The sequence below is a fragment of the Medicago sativa genome, chromosome 5 (genome assembly GCF_051527215.1).
Source record: "Medicago sativa cultivar Bolivia chromosome 5, Bolivia_mono, whole genome shotgun sequence".
NCBI classification, from domain to species: Eukaryota; Viridiplantae; Streptophyta; class Magnoliopsida; order Fabales; family Fabaceae; genus Medicago; species Medicago sativa.
The window spans coordinates 23459633-23474988 of record NC_140753.1 but is presented as its reverse complement, the minus strand read 5'-3'; the positions used below and the strand labels follow the sequence as shown (position 1 = coordinate 23474988).

The 15356-nt window shown below is 34.0% G+C and overlaps 3 protein-coding genes across 15 annotated transcripts; 2 read left to right on the top strand and 1 right to left on the bottom strand.

Annotated features, from left to right (window-relative positions):
- The first annotated feature begins 512 nt into the window (after positions 1-512).
- Positions 513-4037, top strand: LOC146921142 (xyloglucan O-acetyltransferase 1-like). Of its 2 annotated transcripts, XM_085714558.1 has the most exons (3): positions 513-885; positions 1017-2130; positions 3779-4037. In XM_085714558.1, the coding sequence occupies exons 1-2, from the start codon at positions 657-659 to the stop codon at positions 2120-2122; spliced, it is 1335 nt and encodes a 444-aa protein (XP_085570684.1). In that variant the 5' UTR covers positions 513-656; the 3' UTR covers positions 2123-2130; positions 3779-4037. The 2 variants fall into 2 exon arrangements, with proteins under 2 accessions (XP_085570684.1, XP_085570683.1); XM_085714557.1 differs by lacking the exon at positions 3779-4037 and having other exon boundaries at positions 1017-2324.
- Positions 4038-4274: 237 nt separating this feature from the next.
- LOC146921141 (uncharacterized) lies at positions 4275-15272 on the top strand. Of its 12 annotated transcripts, none has more exons than XR_015012014.1 (6): positions 7683-7991; positions 8098-8211; positions 9311-10775; positions 11631-11903; positions 12058-12169; positions 14527-15272. XR_015012014.1 is itself a non-coding variant. In XM_085714559.1 (5 exons), the coding sequence occupies exons 3-5, from the start codon at positions 9829-9831 to the stop codon at positions 14554-14556; spliced, it is 1089 nt and encodes a 362-aa protein (XP_085570685.1). In that variant the 5' UTR covers positions 7957-7991; positions 8098-8211; positions 9311-9828; the 3' UTR covers positions 14557-15272. The 12 variants fall into 12 exon arrangements, 2 of the variants coding, with proteins under 2 accessions (XP_085570685.1, XP_085570686.1); XR_015012015.1 differs by having other exon boundaries at positions 7813-7970; XM_085714559.1 differs by lacking the exon at positions 11631-11903 and having other exon boundaries at positions 7957-7991.
- Positions 12323-15356, bottom strand: LOC146921140 (putative serine/threonine-protein kinase PBL28). Its single transcript, XM_085714561.1, has 7 exons — positions 15135-15356; positions 14841-15028; positions 14508-14706; positions 14257-14420; positions 14067-14171; positions 13364-13486; positions 12323-13044 (listed from the first exon to the last, which is right to left on the bottom strand). The coding sequence occupies exons 1-7, from the start codon at positions 15202-15204 to the stop codon at positions 12808-12810; spliced, it is 1086 nt and encodes a 361-aa protein (XP_085570687.1). The 5' UTR covers positions 15205-15356; the 3' UTR covers positions 12323-12807.

The following is a 15356-nucleotide window of genomic DNA, read 5'->3' as shown; positions in this document are numbered from 1 at the left end:
TATGTTTCTGAATTTGCATATCTCACTTCAATGCTCCAAATGTATTGAATTATCTAGTAACACTCCTATCTTTTTAAAGGGTCATGCTAAAAGCAAGAGTTAGCATTTCCCCATTTTAAATGTATGTTTCAATGTATATTTGTAAAAATATTTAAAAAGTTACAGTAATTAAGTGTATTGATTTTGATGTTTTTTTTAAGGATTGGAGGGAGTATTTACTATTTTTCAAAATTCAATTCGGTTACCATTTGTTAATACTCTTAATTTCTAGAGTCATATTAACTCAATTATCAAGTCAGCATGAGAGAAAAGTTTTCATAAAAGAAATAAAATATGAAAGAAAAGGTGCATAATTTTCTTTTTAAAATAACAAAAAAAGAAAAAAGAATATTGAGTTAAAGAAAGAGCTGATTTAGAGAGACTTTACCAAGAAAACGAGGGAGATAATTCCAAACCATTTTTAACAATTAACAATGAAATTGAGCAAGTCAAGTCTTCTTAGTCTATTTCCCAACCAAGTCACAACTTTCCCTTTGACAATTACTGCAAAAACCATACTTTATGTCCACTTTCTTAATTGGTTCTTCACACATCTCAGCTGAAAACACCATAAAGAAACACAATAACAAGCCACAAAGTAAGCAAAAGCAACCAAAATGGTCATGAAAATGGGTATTTCAAACCCATTCAAAGATCAATTCCACTCCATCACCAAAAAACTTTTTCCTTGGACTCTTTATGCTCTTCTTCCCATTGCTCTTCTTAGTTTATATCTCTACCCTCTTCCCTTTCTTCCTTCTACTGAATCTGAGCTTCCTCATTCAACTACTACCATTATCTCCCACTCTACACCTCCTTCTTTTACTTCTACACCCCCTCCTTCAGGTACGTTTATGCATACTCTTATCTAGTTAAAAATGATGTTTTTACAAATGGGTTTTGTCTTAAATCTAGATTAGTAACTTCAGATGTAAGATTTGTTGATTTTTTTAATAGTTAAATTTTCTTTATTGTAGAGAAGGAAAATACTTTTGACACCCCCACATGTGACTACTTCAATGGAAAATGGATCCGTGATAGAAGAGGACCTTTATACAATGGAACAACATGTGGAACAATCAAAGAAGGACAAAATTGTATCAAACATGGAAGACCAGATTCTGATTATCTTTACTGGAGATGGAAACCAAGTGAATGTAAACTTCCAAGGTTTGAGCCTAACACTTTTCTTCAATTCATTGAAAACAAACATATGGCTTTTGTTGGTGATTCTATGGCTAGGAATCAGTTAGAGTCACTTCTTTGTTTGTTATCTAGTGTTTCAACACCTGATCTTGTTTACACTAGTGGTGAGGATATTAAGTTTAGAAAGTGGCATTTTGATTCTCATAATGCAAGTGTGTCTGTGTATTGGTCCCCTTTTCTTGTTCAAGGTGTTGAGAAATCAAATGACGGGCCAAATCATAATAAGTTGTATTTGGATCTTGTTGATGAAAGATGGGCAAAGGATATGGAAAAGATGGATTTTATTGTGCTTTCAATTGGTCATTGGTTTTTGCATCCTGCAGTTTACTACGAAGGTGATTCAGTTTTAGGTTGTCATTATTGTGTTGGTCTTAATCATACTGAAATTGGGTTTTATGATGTATTGAGAAAGGCTTTAAGAACTACCCTTAATAGCATAATTGATAGGAGAGGAAATAAAGGTAGTAAAATGGATGTACTAGTGACAACATTTTCACCAGCTCATTTTGAAGGTGAATGGGATAAAGCTGGTGCTTGTCCAAAGACTAAGCCTTATAGAAGTAGGGAGAAGGAACTTGAAGGAATGGATAGTGAGATGAGGAAAATTGAGGTTGAAGAAGTTGAAGATGCTAAGGTGAAAAGTAGTGAATTTGGAGGGGTTAGGTTTGAGGCACTTGATGTAACTAAATTGGCATTGTTGAGACCAGATGGTCATCCAGGTCCTTATATGTACCCTTTTCCATTTGCTAATGGGGTTCCAGAGCGTGTGCAAAATGATTGTGTTCATTGGTGTTTGCCTGGACCTATAGACACATGGAATGAGATTTTTCTGGAGATTATGAAGAAATGGGAGGACAATCCAAGAACTCAAGAGTGAAGAGTTAGGTATTTAGTATTTACTATATCTTGTTTGTTAATTTTTTATTTGTTATACCTTCATATTATGGATATTGCATTGAAATAGGTCAAGTTTTGTTTTTGATAGAGAACAGAGGCAATTTCATTGAGGATGGATTAATTATTGTGTATTCTACTACTTTCTTGTTCTATAATAGAAAAGGAGTAAGGACTTGATTATTTATTAAAGATGTTTTATATTGGTGATGAAAAATGGAGAGTGACAAAAGTTGAGTACAAATTAAAGACAATGATGTTTATGGAATGTGTGAAAACTAACCATTTAGAATAGTGGTAAACTTGTGAACTAATTCATGCAATCATGACGTAATTAATGCAGCTGGTATTTTCTGTCTTACTAAAATTAGTAGCCATTAGATTTGTCTTGTAAACTTATCTTATTTTAACTTTTTTTTTTTTTTTTTACTAAAATCTTGTTTTAACCTGTGTCATGCATTCTGAGTGAAAAAGAACTAGTGTCATGCATCCCATTATTTTTTATTTTTTTTAATCTCTTAAAATAGTGTTCAGCTAGTAGCTGTTTAACCGTGTTGAATTGATCAAATCAAAAGTCTTAAGTTTTAAAATACTTGAGTTACTAGTTGGAAGCTTTGCACACATGATAAATTATACTACCATCTTCCAAAGAAAGGCTCAAAAAGGAAATGTAGATCAAAATAATTTGGGTTGAACCAAATTAAACCCTGCAAAATTTGGACAAAATGCTCTAAAAATTAAGTTAGCAGCTTGATACCATTAAAAAATGTTCTAATAATTTTTTAGAATTTGAGGCAGCTTTGGTAAAATCTTCAAAACTAACTAATAAAATGAGTTATATATATCCATGTTTTCATAAGTATAGTTCAGTTGGTAGGTATAACGCAGACACAAATCTACTTATATGTTATTGGTAGGTCATATTCCATCCGTCTCACAATATATATGTCATTTTAGTCAAGCAAATTATCTCATTTTATACTTTGTTTTACAATATCAATAAATCATTAATATTTTGTTTTTCTGATTGACATCCCTAGTGTCTTGTGACATGTGCTAAATAATAAGTATAGTAGTCTTATCTTGGTACGTGTTTCTTTGGTACATTTAATATAGACGTGTTATGTGTATGTGGCTTGTGTTCGTTGAAGTCGAACAATGTTAATGTCGATTTCTCGTTAGAAACTTGATAGGGTACCAATAATACAAAAGACAGCAGCATTTCATGTTTGAACAAGTGTTTAAAATGTACTTCACTCACGGCTTCCATGTTGAATGATACATTTGTTCATCCATACATCATTAGAAAATTTATTATAATTACGAGAAAGTGAATGGCACTTTCAATAAACCAACTTTCTTTTAAGAAACTTCTATGTTGAATTCGTAAATTGAGTTGTATTGATACTTTTATTTGTTGACGTTTATATTTTAAAAATATCATTTTATAGAAAAACATCATTCAATTGTTTATATGAATTTTATTAAATTTTTATATTTTATTGTAAAAAAAAAACTGTATTCTCTTTATAAACGGTAGTTTATAAAATACAAAAATAAAATTTTATGTTCGAGAAAACAAAATAATAATGCAAAGATGATGATAGTATTAACTGCTTGTTTGATGTGTGTCTTGCAGGCTGATCAAGGTTGGAGTAAACCTCAAAATTTAAAGAGTTTAGAGATCATTCATTAAATATATTTTTATGTTAACATAGGTGATATATCGTTCATCAATAAGATCACCACGTTAATAGAGCTACTTTCCGATCACTCGTATTAAAAAAAAAAGTCATATGATATGTCGATATCTCTTTTATAAATAGACATACACGCGCATATATTTTGTGTATGAATCAAATGTTATATGCAATAATTGACAAAGTTCTTCCTTAAAAGATTTAACATTTTTCTATAAGTATGAACCAAAATATGAGTTTTATCGAGTATACATATGTTGAAAAAAATGTTTTTTTTTTCAAAAATTGGCGACGGTGGTTTTTTTTTTTCTCAAACATAAAATTTTATTTTTGTATTTTATCATTTTTGATTAATAATCGGTGGGGCCACATCCTTACCAGAACACTAGTTCCAATTGGTGAACAACATGATGCCATGTTACTCCTCCTCTTCTCATTATCCAAACCACCACCGTCACCAATTAACACCAGAATTATTCTCTTTATTCCCACAACACAATGGCCACAGCTCTTTCAATCTCTTTTTCCTCCTTAGACCCACAAAATCATAATCATAACCGCTTCAACATCATCACCACCTCAACCAAAACCACTCGCCGAAATTTCTCTTTCACACCCCCACTTCCCCTCAACAAACCCCCCTTCAAACTCTACTCCTCCTCCTCCTCTTCCTCCCAATCCCAAACCCTAACCGATTCCTTCCTCAAACCAGGTAAATTCCTCACAAACACCGAACTCACCACCCTCCACCACCTCTCCACTTACCTCTACACCCACACCCTCAAATCCGGCACCGTTTGGGTTCGAGTAATGCGTGACAGCGAAGTTGACGCTATTGTGTGCTTGCTTGCGGATTCTTTCGCTGAATCGATGATGTTTCCGAAAGGGTATATTAAGGTGTTGAGATTTCTTGTGAAACAGTATTTGATTGAACGGAGGAGTTTGATGCCGCATATGGCGACTTTGATTGCGTTTTATAGAGGCAGTGGTGTTAATGGTGATGGTGAAGAAGAGGAAATGCAGTTGGCTGGGACTGTTGAGATTTCTTTTAATGTTTATGGTGCTAATTCTACTCTTCCGTCGCCGGATCCGCCGAAAGATAAGCCTTATATTTGTAACATGGCTGTTGATAAATCTCTTAGAAGGTATACAACATTACACATGCTTTAAGGCTTGATTTGCATTTGTTGGATTAATTTGGCTTTTTTGATTAAGTATGAGTAATTTTACCAAAAGAATGTATAGTTGATTTGAAGAATCAATAGGGAAATTGGTGTTTGACTTGATATTGGGAGGACTAATTAAAATGGTCTATGAATTTTACGAATTTATAATTTATAATCACATCGTTAAAATTGTAGCGTGTTAGTCAAAATAGTTATTCGTTAACTTCTACTATTAGAGCCTATGACATTGCATGTTAAATGAACATGTGATCTTACATGTGGACTCCACATTACTAGAAATTTATGTTGCACGTTAAATTCATGCATTTGGTGTCATTTAAAGACATGTAGAGCGAAGACATGTGAATTTTGTAGTAAGGAAAGTAAGTCAAATAGAGGATAGGCAGAGGAAGACTTAGAAGAACTATAAGATAAACTATTGAGAAATATAGATTAATGAGTTAGATCGAAATAGGGTTTATGAAAGAACATTATGACGTAGTTTAATTCATGTAGCCGACCCCACTTAGTGGGATAAGGCTTGATTGCCATTGTTAAATTTATGCATTTCATGTCAACATTAGGGCTATTATCACTTCAGGATCCAAACACATTAACTAATTTTTAACTTATATATTTCATGTTCAATTTAATCCCCATGGTGTAGGATTTACGTGGAAGACCACATATTCATTTACTATGTCATTGACAATCTAACTGTAGAAGTTATGAGAGGGACCATTTTGACTAACTCGTTACGATTTCAGCGATGTATTTATCAAATTTGCAAAAAATTTGGACTATTTTAACGGATGCTCAAAATTTCGATGATCAATTTCCCTATTCACTCTAGTTTGAATGATGAAACATGTGAGTGATAAAAATGATTGAAATGTGTCAAGAGTTCCCTGAACTTATTTCTCTGATAAATTTAGAAGTGTCAAGAACCATGAGGACAAATTTGACCAATATAATACATATTCTGGGACTAATTTGTGTGGCTAAATGCATATTCAGGGGCTAAATGTGTTGTTTCCATTATTTAAAGATTAAGGTTGCGCCTACACGTGAATTGGTTTGTGAATTAGATACTTGAGCTTATCTATTGGAATAATAATAACCACTTGTGAGTGTGTTGAGAGCTTATGTAAATAGTTTATGGCATGTCTATAGGCCAATTTCAACTTGTTTTAAGCTCTCAAGGATGGTTTATATAAACAGCTTATGACTTATATGAAAAAAAAAATTAACCACGTTTCCTCTTTGATATTAAATATAGCTTATACATAAACATGGATTCAATAAGTGCTAAATTAAGTTGTTTATTCAAACCCTCCCGGAGCGTATATAGATGTGTAAGCTAGAACTATTAGAAGTGGGTGAAAAGGGCATTTAGAAACTTGTTTGATATTAATTTTTTACTCTTCTGCTAGGTTAAGTAGGATATTTTTTGGGTGAATTATAAAGACAGCCTTGTTAGTGTTAAATACTTTCTGCAATATTACCTTGCTTGAACTTGAACTTTTAGCACAGACAGAGTAGGGAAATAAATTTGACTTGCTGCAATCTTACAAAAAGATGAACATTGCGTCAATAGCAAAATGAGTAGTGAAACCTGCAGTATAAATAATTAAGCTACATTAGTCACCATCAATGAATTCCAAATTGTAATAATGTACTCTCTCTCTCTCTCTGTCCCAAATTATTAGTCATTTTGGTCATTTCACACAAATTAAGAAATGTAATTAATTTTGTATAGGGAAGAGAAATTTATTATTTTACAAAATTATCCTTCATTAACGGTATGAAAAAGATAAATAAAGAATTGAAAGAAGAAAATAATAAATAGTTTACGGTATAGTAGGAAAAGTAACATTAATGTTTCATTGATATTGTAAAACGACTTACTCCCTCCGTCCCAAATTATAAGTCGCTTCGGGAAAAAGATTTGTCCCAAATTATATGTCGTTTTACAATACCAATGAAACATTAATGTTATTTTTCCTTTTATACCATTAACTATTTATTACTCTTTTTTCTTTCAATTCTTTATCTTTTCAATACCATTAACGAAGGATAATTTTGTAAAGTTATTCATGATTTCTCTTTTCCAATACATAATTGATTACATTTCTTAATCTGTGTAAAATGGTCAAAACGACTTATAATTTGGGACGGAGGGAGTATAATTTGGGTCAATTTGTTTTCTCAAAGCGACTTATAATTTGGGATGGAGGGAGTACTATTTGACTAAATTAATATGTCAACTTTCTACCCAAAAAAATCAATATGTCAACTTCCTACCAAAAAAAATCAATATGTCAACTCAATGAGAGAATGACATAATCCTTGTTATAACTATTATAACATTGTTTTTAGTATGATTCTAAATTCACATAATGTTATGCTCTTGTTTTTTTTTTTTTTTTTTTACCTTTTCCTGTGGTCTACTTTCTTTGAGTCAATGCATGCTATGGAAAAGCCTATAATAGTAACTTTTAGCATCCAAGATTAAGATTGAGGTAACCAAAGATATATTCTCCTCCTGAAATTCTAATGGCTTGCATTTTCAAACGCTTGTTACGTCTTTTGATTAAGCAAACGAGTAAAATGCTGTGTGTCTGTTTTACACCTGAATGTAATTGGATTCTAACATTCTAAGAGTGTCTCCCTTCAGGAGGGGCATTGGATGGCATCTTCTAAAGGCAAGCGAGGAACTGATTTCTCGGATGAGTTCATCAGGAGAAGTTTACTTGCATTGCAGAATGATTGATGAAGCTCCATTTAACATGTATACAAAAGCTGATTACAAAATTGTAACGACAGATAGTATTTTAGTCCTGCTGTTGTTGCAGAGACGCAAACACTTGATGTGCAAGAAACTTCCTCTCTTAAGTATGCCTTCAGAAACAAACGTGCCATGTTCTAATGACTATGAGTAAAAGACAACATTTATGTGTTCAAGGTTGCTTAATATTTTGATGATGTAATTCTTCCATTATCTCTTACCGTTGATAAAAGCTCAAATTTTTGTCTAGCTTCCCCACTACCTTATACGTAAAATGTTTCTGTGGTTTTATGTTTTGTTTCAGCAATGGTAGCAAATATGATCAAGGTCGTTTTAAGTTTACTGGAGAATGGAGATTGGTTTCAGGAATTCTTATATATTTCTCTTATCTGTAGGAAAGAGACCTGTTGTGTTACAGGTAAATGACTAAAGAATGATTTCTAATTTCATTGTTTACTTTATTCCTGATAGCTAAATGATGAAAAGATTGTAAAGATTGTACTTCATTATAAATTACCAGGTTATGACATCATTCTTTCTTGAAGAACTTACAAATATTAAAGATGCATGGAAAATACACATAAAATTTGCTCTGGATTTCTTCAATTCAATCAAAACAATAATTTCTGTATGTGCATCAAGGATTTATATATCAACCTTTAATTTGAAAGTGGCAGGCACATTGGATCTATTGAACCATACCAATCCTGGCTGAAAGAAAATAATAATGCTAGGGGGCTATGTGACATTTTTGTCAGCTGTCAGTCTCTTTCTCTTAGGTACCTTTCACGTGGCCGAAGGTGTGGTAGAAGTAGACCAAGGGTGATGATAAGGTTGAAGAATAGAAAAGGAAATGCTCTTTTAGATTTGTCCATAATGGACTTAGTTCCTCATCTTGTAAGATCATCAAATTACTTATGTTTTGTATACAATTGTGCAAAATACTTGTGCTGATGTTAATTGGTTTGGTGTATATATATGGAAAACTTCCAAATAGAGTTCACTCTTTTTTTATTTTCAACGTGATGTCGAAACATATTGTACAAGAGCACCATTGACCGATGGAAAGCTCCAAATAGATTTGTCCATAATTCTAATGTCTAAACTTTTGATTTCACTTGATCAGTCTCAAGCAATGCATAACCATTCCCAAGCCTCCTTTTGAATTTGTATAGATAATCATTTGGATGTCTTTTACACAATCCACCATTGAATGCTGCTCATTACTTTCAGTTCGTGCTTTGTACACATCTCGATGCCAGATTGGCAAACATGAATATAGATTGAATGGAGTAAGAATTTCGAGTCATCTCTAGATCTATCACCTTACAAAGCTTCTCGCGGTCATTCAGTATGTGCCTCCCATTCTTATAAATGTAATACATATTAAACTCGTGCTGCTGTATGCCTAAAATTATGGAACTTGTAAAATTCTGATATATGTCTAAATGTTGAGTGTCTGTTTCACACCTGAATGTTGTTTGATTCTAATTTTCTAAGAGTGTGTTTCCCTTCAGGAGGGGAATTGGATGGCATCTTCTAAAAGCAAGTGAAGAACTGATTTCTCAGATGAGTCCATCAGGAGAAGTTCAGTTGAATTGCAGAATGATTGATGAAGCTCAATTTAACATGTATATATCCAAAAGCTGATTACAAAATTGTAACAACAGATAGTATTTTAGCCCTGCTGATGTTGCAGAGACGCAAGCACTTGATGTGCAAGAAACTGTCACAAGTATGCCTTCAGAAACAGATTTGTCATGTTCTGATGACTATGTCTACGAGTAAAAGACAAGTAGTTACTTGAAGTAGTTGATACATGTTCCTCATGCAAGCCTACGTTCTCACCATGTTATTTGTACGTGTCATCGCATAACCACCTTTTTCCTTTCTTCTATAAAAACAAAAACACAATCAACCCACCACCTCATCATCACACACAGACACAGTACTCATTCAATTTCTCACTACTTTCTCTTATTTCAATTCACAAGTCTTCAACTTTCTCTTCTCAACATTTAATTCAATCTTAAAAATGAAAAAATTGAGCCTCTCATCAACAATGTCAGAACTTACACCACCACGCTGTTACGATACCAGTGTTACCCCTCAACATCGTTATGAAGTTGGTGGAGTTACTACTCATTACTCAGAGAAAAGAAGTCCATCAACTTCTCAAGTGCTTGCCGTAATTACCGGCCTTCCTGTAGGCGGTGTACTGCTTGCACTTGCTGGACTCTCCCTTCTTGGAACACTCACTGGACTGGGGGTAACAAGCCCACTTTTCATCCTCTTCAGCCCTGTTCTTGTTCCAGCCACCATTGTCATTGGCTTTGCTGTCGCTGTCTTTTTGGCGTCGGCAGCTTTTGGGCTGATGGCACTGTCCTTGTTCTCATGGGTCATGAATTACATACCCCAGGATCAAGGGCCTCTACAGGAGCAACTCGAGTTGGAAAAACAGCTTATGGTGGAGTGGTGGTCGGAGTGGTGTAACATGAAAGTTTTCTTCAGTTCTATTACCATGGCAGCAATTCTTTCACTCTCCTCCTTAGGCCCTCAAAATCATTGGTTCAACATCACCAAAACCACTCGTCGAGTCCTCACAAACTCCGAACTAACCAACCTGCAACACCTCGAATCCTTCCTCTACTTCCAAAACACCAAATCCGGTTCAATTTTGGTTCGAGTAATGAGAGACAACGAAATTGACCCAATAGTCTGTTTACTCGCAGATGCGTTCGCTGAATTGATGTTGTTCCCGAAATGTTATATCAACATGTTGAGATTCCTTATGAAACAATATTTGATTAAACGAAGGATTGGGTTTTATAGAGGAGTTGCTGATGGTGAAGAAATGCAGTTGGCTGGCACTGTTGAGATTTGTTTTGATAAAAATGGTGTTAATTCTTCTCGTGCTTCACCCACTCCTCCCAAGGATTCGCCTTACGCTTATAGCTTGGCCGTGGATAAATCTCTTAGAAGGTAAGCATTATTTATTGCGTCCAAGTTGCTGAAATTTGCATTTCTTTGGTAAAATTAGCTCAAGTGTCATGAACCATAAAGAACTAATTTGACCAAGGGAATACATATTCTTGGTCTAATTTGATTGGCTATATGCATATCCAGGGGCTGAATGTGTAGTTTCGATTATTCAAAGATTAAGGCTGTATTTAGATTGGTTTATGAATAACTTATTTGAGCTTACCTACAAACTGAAACATTTTTGGGTGTGTTTGTTAGAGCTTATGAAAATAGTTTAAAACATGTCCATAAGCTGATTTCAGCTTATTCCAACAAACTCCCAAGGATAGTTTTTGAACACAATTTGCAAATTATATGAAAACAGCTTAACCACATTTTCTTGTTGCTATTATAAGTAGCTTAGACATAAGCGCTAAATTAAGTTGTTTATTCAAACATACCCCAAGTGTATCTATATGTGAAAGCTAGAACTACTAGATGCGGGTTAAATCGATATTCAGAAACTAGTTTGATTATTAATTGTTAACTCTTCTGCTAGATTATGTAGGATATTTCTTGGGTGAATTTTGGAGACAGCTTGTCAGTATTATATACTTACAACAATTTTAACTTTTCTGATCTTACAGCTAGATAAATATTTTCATCAGTAGCAATTTTAGTTGGGAAAACCTGCAATTTAAATAATTAAGCTACCAAGTTTAAGATTCAAGTAACCGAAAATATATTCTCGTCGCAAAATTCCCATAGCTCACATTTTCAAACACATGGTATGTCTTCTCATTAAGCAAAAGAAAAAAAATCGATTGTCTGTTTTAACTTTCTAAAAACGTGTTTCTGATATTTAATTCCCTCCAGGAGGGGCATTGGACGGCATCTTTTAAAGGCAAGTGAGGAACTGATTTCTCGGATGAGTTCATCAAGAGAAGTTTACTTGCATTGCAGAATGGTTGATGAAGCTCCACTTAACATGTATACAAAAGCTGATTACAAAGTTGTTACACAGCAGTATTTTAGTCCTGCTGATGTTGCAGAGACGAAAACATTTGATGTGCAAGAAACTTCCTCTCCTAACTATGCCTTCAAAAACAGATGTGCCATGTTCCGATGACTATGAGTAGAAGAAAACATGTATGTGTTCAAAGTTGCTTAATATTTTGATGAAGTAATTTTTCCATTATCTCTTATTTTTGTTTTTTGTATATCTTCTACATGATCTTACACTCAAAATGTTTCCCATGATAAAGTTTATTATTTATATTTGTGGTTTTTTGTTTTGTTTCAGCAATGGTAACAAATATGATCAAGGTTTGTTTGATGACTGGAGAGTGGAGATTGGTTTCAGGAATTCTTATGTATTTCTCTTATACGTAGGGAAGAGACTTTTTGTGTTACAGGTAAATTACAAAAGAATGATTTTTAAATTCTTTATTTACTGTACGGCTGATAGCTAAACGATGAAAAGATTGTAAAGCCGGTACTATGTCATAAGTTACCAGGTTATGTACATCGTTCTTTCTTGGAGTACCTATAAATATTAAGATGTATGCACATAAAATTTGCTCTGGATTTCTTCAATTCAATCAAAACAATGATTTCTATATACATCAAGGATTTATATATCAATCTTTAAATTTGAACGTGGCACATTGGATCTTTTGAACCGTACCAGTCATGGCTGAAAGAAAATAATAATGCTATAGGAGATTATGGCACATTTTTGTCAGTTGGCACGGTCTCTTTCTCTTAGGTTCTCCTTTCATGTAGCTGAAGGTGTGGGTAGACGTAGACCAAGCGTGATGATAAGGTTGAAAAATAGAAAAGGAAATGCTCTTTTAGATTTGTTCACAATGGACTCAGTTCCTCATCTTGTAAGATCATCAAATTAGTTATGTTTTGTATACAATTGTGCAAAATACTTGTGCTCATGTTAATTCGTCTGGTGTATATATATGGAAAACATTTTAATAGAGTTCACTCTTTTTATTTTCAACAAGAAACCACCATAATTCTGGTGTCAAAACTTGTGATTTCACTATATCAGTCTCAAGCTATGCATAACCATTCCCAAGCCTTTTGAATTTGTATAGATAATCATTTGGATCTCTTTTACACAATCTGCCATTGAAGGCCGCTCGTTACTGTCAGTTCGTACACATCTTGATGCCAGATTAGCAAACATGACTATAGACTGAATGGTGTAAGAACTTCGAGCCATTTCTGGATCAATCACCTTACAAAGCTTCTTGCGGTCATTAAGTATGTGCCTCACCTGCATATAAATGCAAAACATATTAAAGTCTTGCCTCGGTTTATGTCCAAAATTATTGAACTTATTAGTTTAGGATTTGTTCTTCTCTTCCTTACAAATACCCTTTTTCACCTGATATACTCGTTTGCATGACTATCTTCATAAACATGAATTTACTATGAATGATACACCAGAAAATTACCAATTACTAGTAATGTCCAATTATTTTTCAACGAAATGAAAAAAATCATAATTGCAAATTTCATGGTCATAGACTATTTATTTCTTTGAAACCCCTGTGGATGTGTTTTGTTAATTTTTGTGCGCGCGTATTTCTTACCTGTAGTACAAGGTTCTGATCATTAGGACCCTGGTTTAGATCTACAGCTCGACGTCCGGTCAAAAGCTCCAAAAGAACTACACCAAACGCATAAACATCACTTTGGAGAGTGAGTTTCCCTGTCTGTTGTCAAATGAAATAAATTAGTGTGAAAATACTCATGTAGAAGTCAACAATACTAGATATAAGAAGATAGGAGGTTAAAGTTTTGGTAGCGAAATTTGGTGGAAAGTATTGTAAAATAAAAGGAAACTGAAAGACTGTACTTAGAATTGGTTAAAATTTCAGCTTCAGGTTTTTAATGCAGACCATATTTTCAAAGTTAAGCCTACTTTTACCGGATGAGTTTTTGTTAGGTTTGCTAGCTTATTTTACTCACAATCTATTTTATGGTGGCCTAGCCAAATCACAATAGGTACCAGTTGGTGTTGCATTGCTGTTGTTCAACAAATGATTTATCTCACTAAAATCAGTATGCATGACATGAAAATATAAGTTAGGTATATTGTGCTTGTAATGTAATCCTCATTTGCGGTAGTAGTGGATCTCTAATGTTACAAAATATGAAGCTGCCATATGACTGAATAACATGAAAAATGTAGAAGAAACTTTATCTGATTCATTGAAACTTGGAAGTTGACGCAAGTGACGTTTTTTTTATGCTGGAGGAGGGAGGGTGTAGACATATATCATAGATGCATACCGATGTATACTCGGGATCAAAGTAGCCAAATGTGCCGAGCACTCTGGCAGTCACGTGTGTCTCCTGTCCTTCTGGCATTAACTTGGCAAGCCCGAAATCAGATATCTACAAGAAAACTTGATTATAGTTCTTATATCTTATTATTGGAAGGAAATATTACAGAGAGTCATTACTAGGACCATATTTATACCTTCGCTTGAAAGTTTTCATCTATGAGAATGTTGGTTGATTTGAAATCTCTATGAACAATAGGAATTCCAACATCAGAACTTGAATGGAGATAAGCAAGTCCCTTTGCAGCTCCCAGTGCCACCTGTAGTCTTCGAGGCCAATCCATGTTTCTTTCTCCAATTCCTAAAATTAGTTTTAGATTAATAGAAGCTTATTGTAAGAAATTTTGATAGTGGTGTGGATTTTTTTGAGTTAATGATAGTAACAAACCATTCAAATGATCTTGCAGGTTCCCATTAAGCATATATTCATATACTAAGAATCTATGCTTTCCATCAGCACAGTATCCTATCAAAGAAACAAGATTTGGGTGGCACAATCTGCTCAAAATGTCAACTTCGACTCTAAATTCGCGTTCCCCTTCTGCTTCTTTTATTGCCGGGAGCTCCATTTTCTTGATCGCGACAACCTTCAGAAGGAGACATATTGTATCAGCTATCTATTTATTTTCATCAAGATCGCAAATTTTGAACTATTTTGTAAATCTTGAAAATCAAAACGAACTCTTGTGGGCTATATAGACTTACGTCAAGAGCACATTACCTCTCCTGATCGCAAAGTGCCTAGGTAGACTTTGCCAAATCCTCCTTTTCCAAGCAGATTTTCCTCACTGAATGAACATGTTGCCTCTTCCATCTCCCTGAGCGTGTAAACAGATGATCCATGCAACTTCTTTGTAGGACGCGGCGTTTTATCATCAAGTTGCCAAAGTTGTGCAGGTTTGTAAATCCCTGGATAATGTGTAAATGTTACAAATTGGTTGTGCAATGAAATAGCACTAAAAACATGCTTAAAAGTTAAAACACAAGAAGAAAAGAAGAAAAAAAAAATAAATACATGGATCTGTATGATCTTGAGACTTGCTTCTTCGGCGCTTGTTCCAGGCTGAGACCAACCCGAATGGCATGATCGGCTGCTCTATCTAACGTGTTCTCGGTTTATCTATTGAAATGTTAGATTCTAACTTCTAACATATTGCACACTCAGTTACAGCCCTAGGAGATGTTGCCTATAAAACTTCCAAGAAAACACTTTTTGTACTATGGGTGTGAAGTAAAT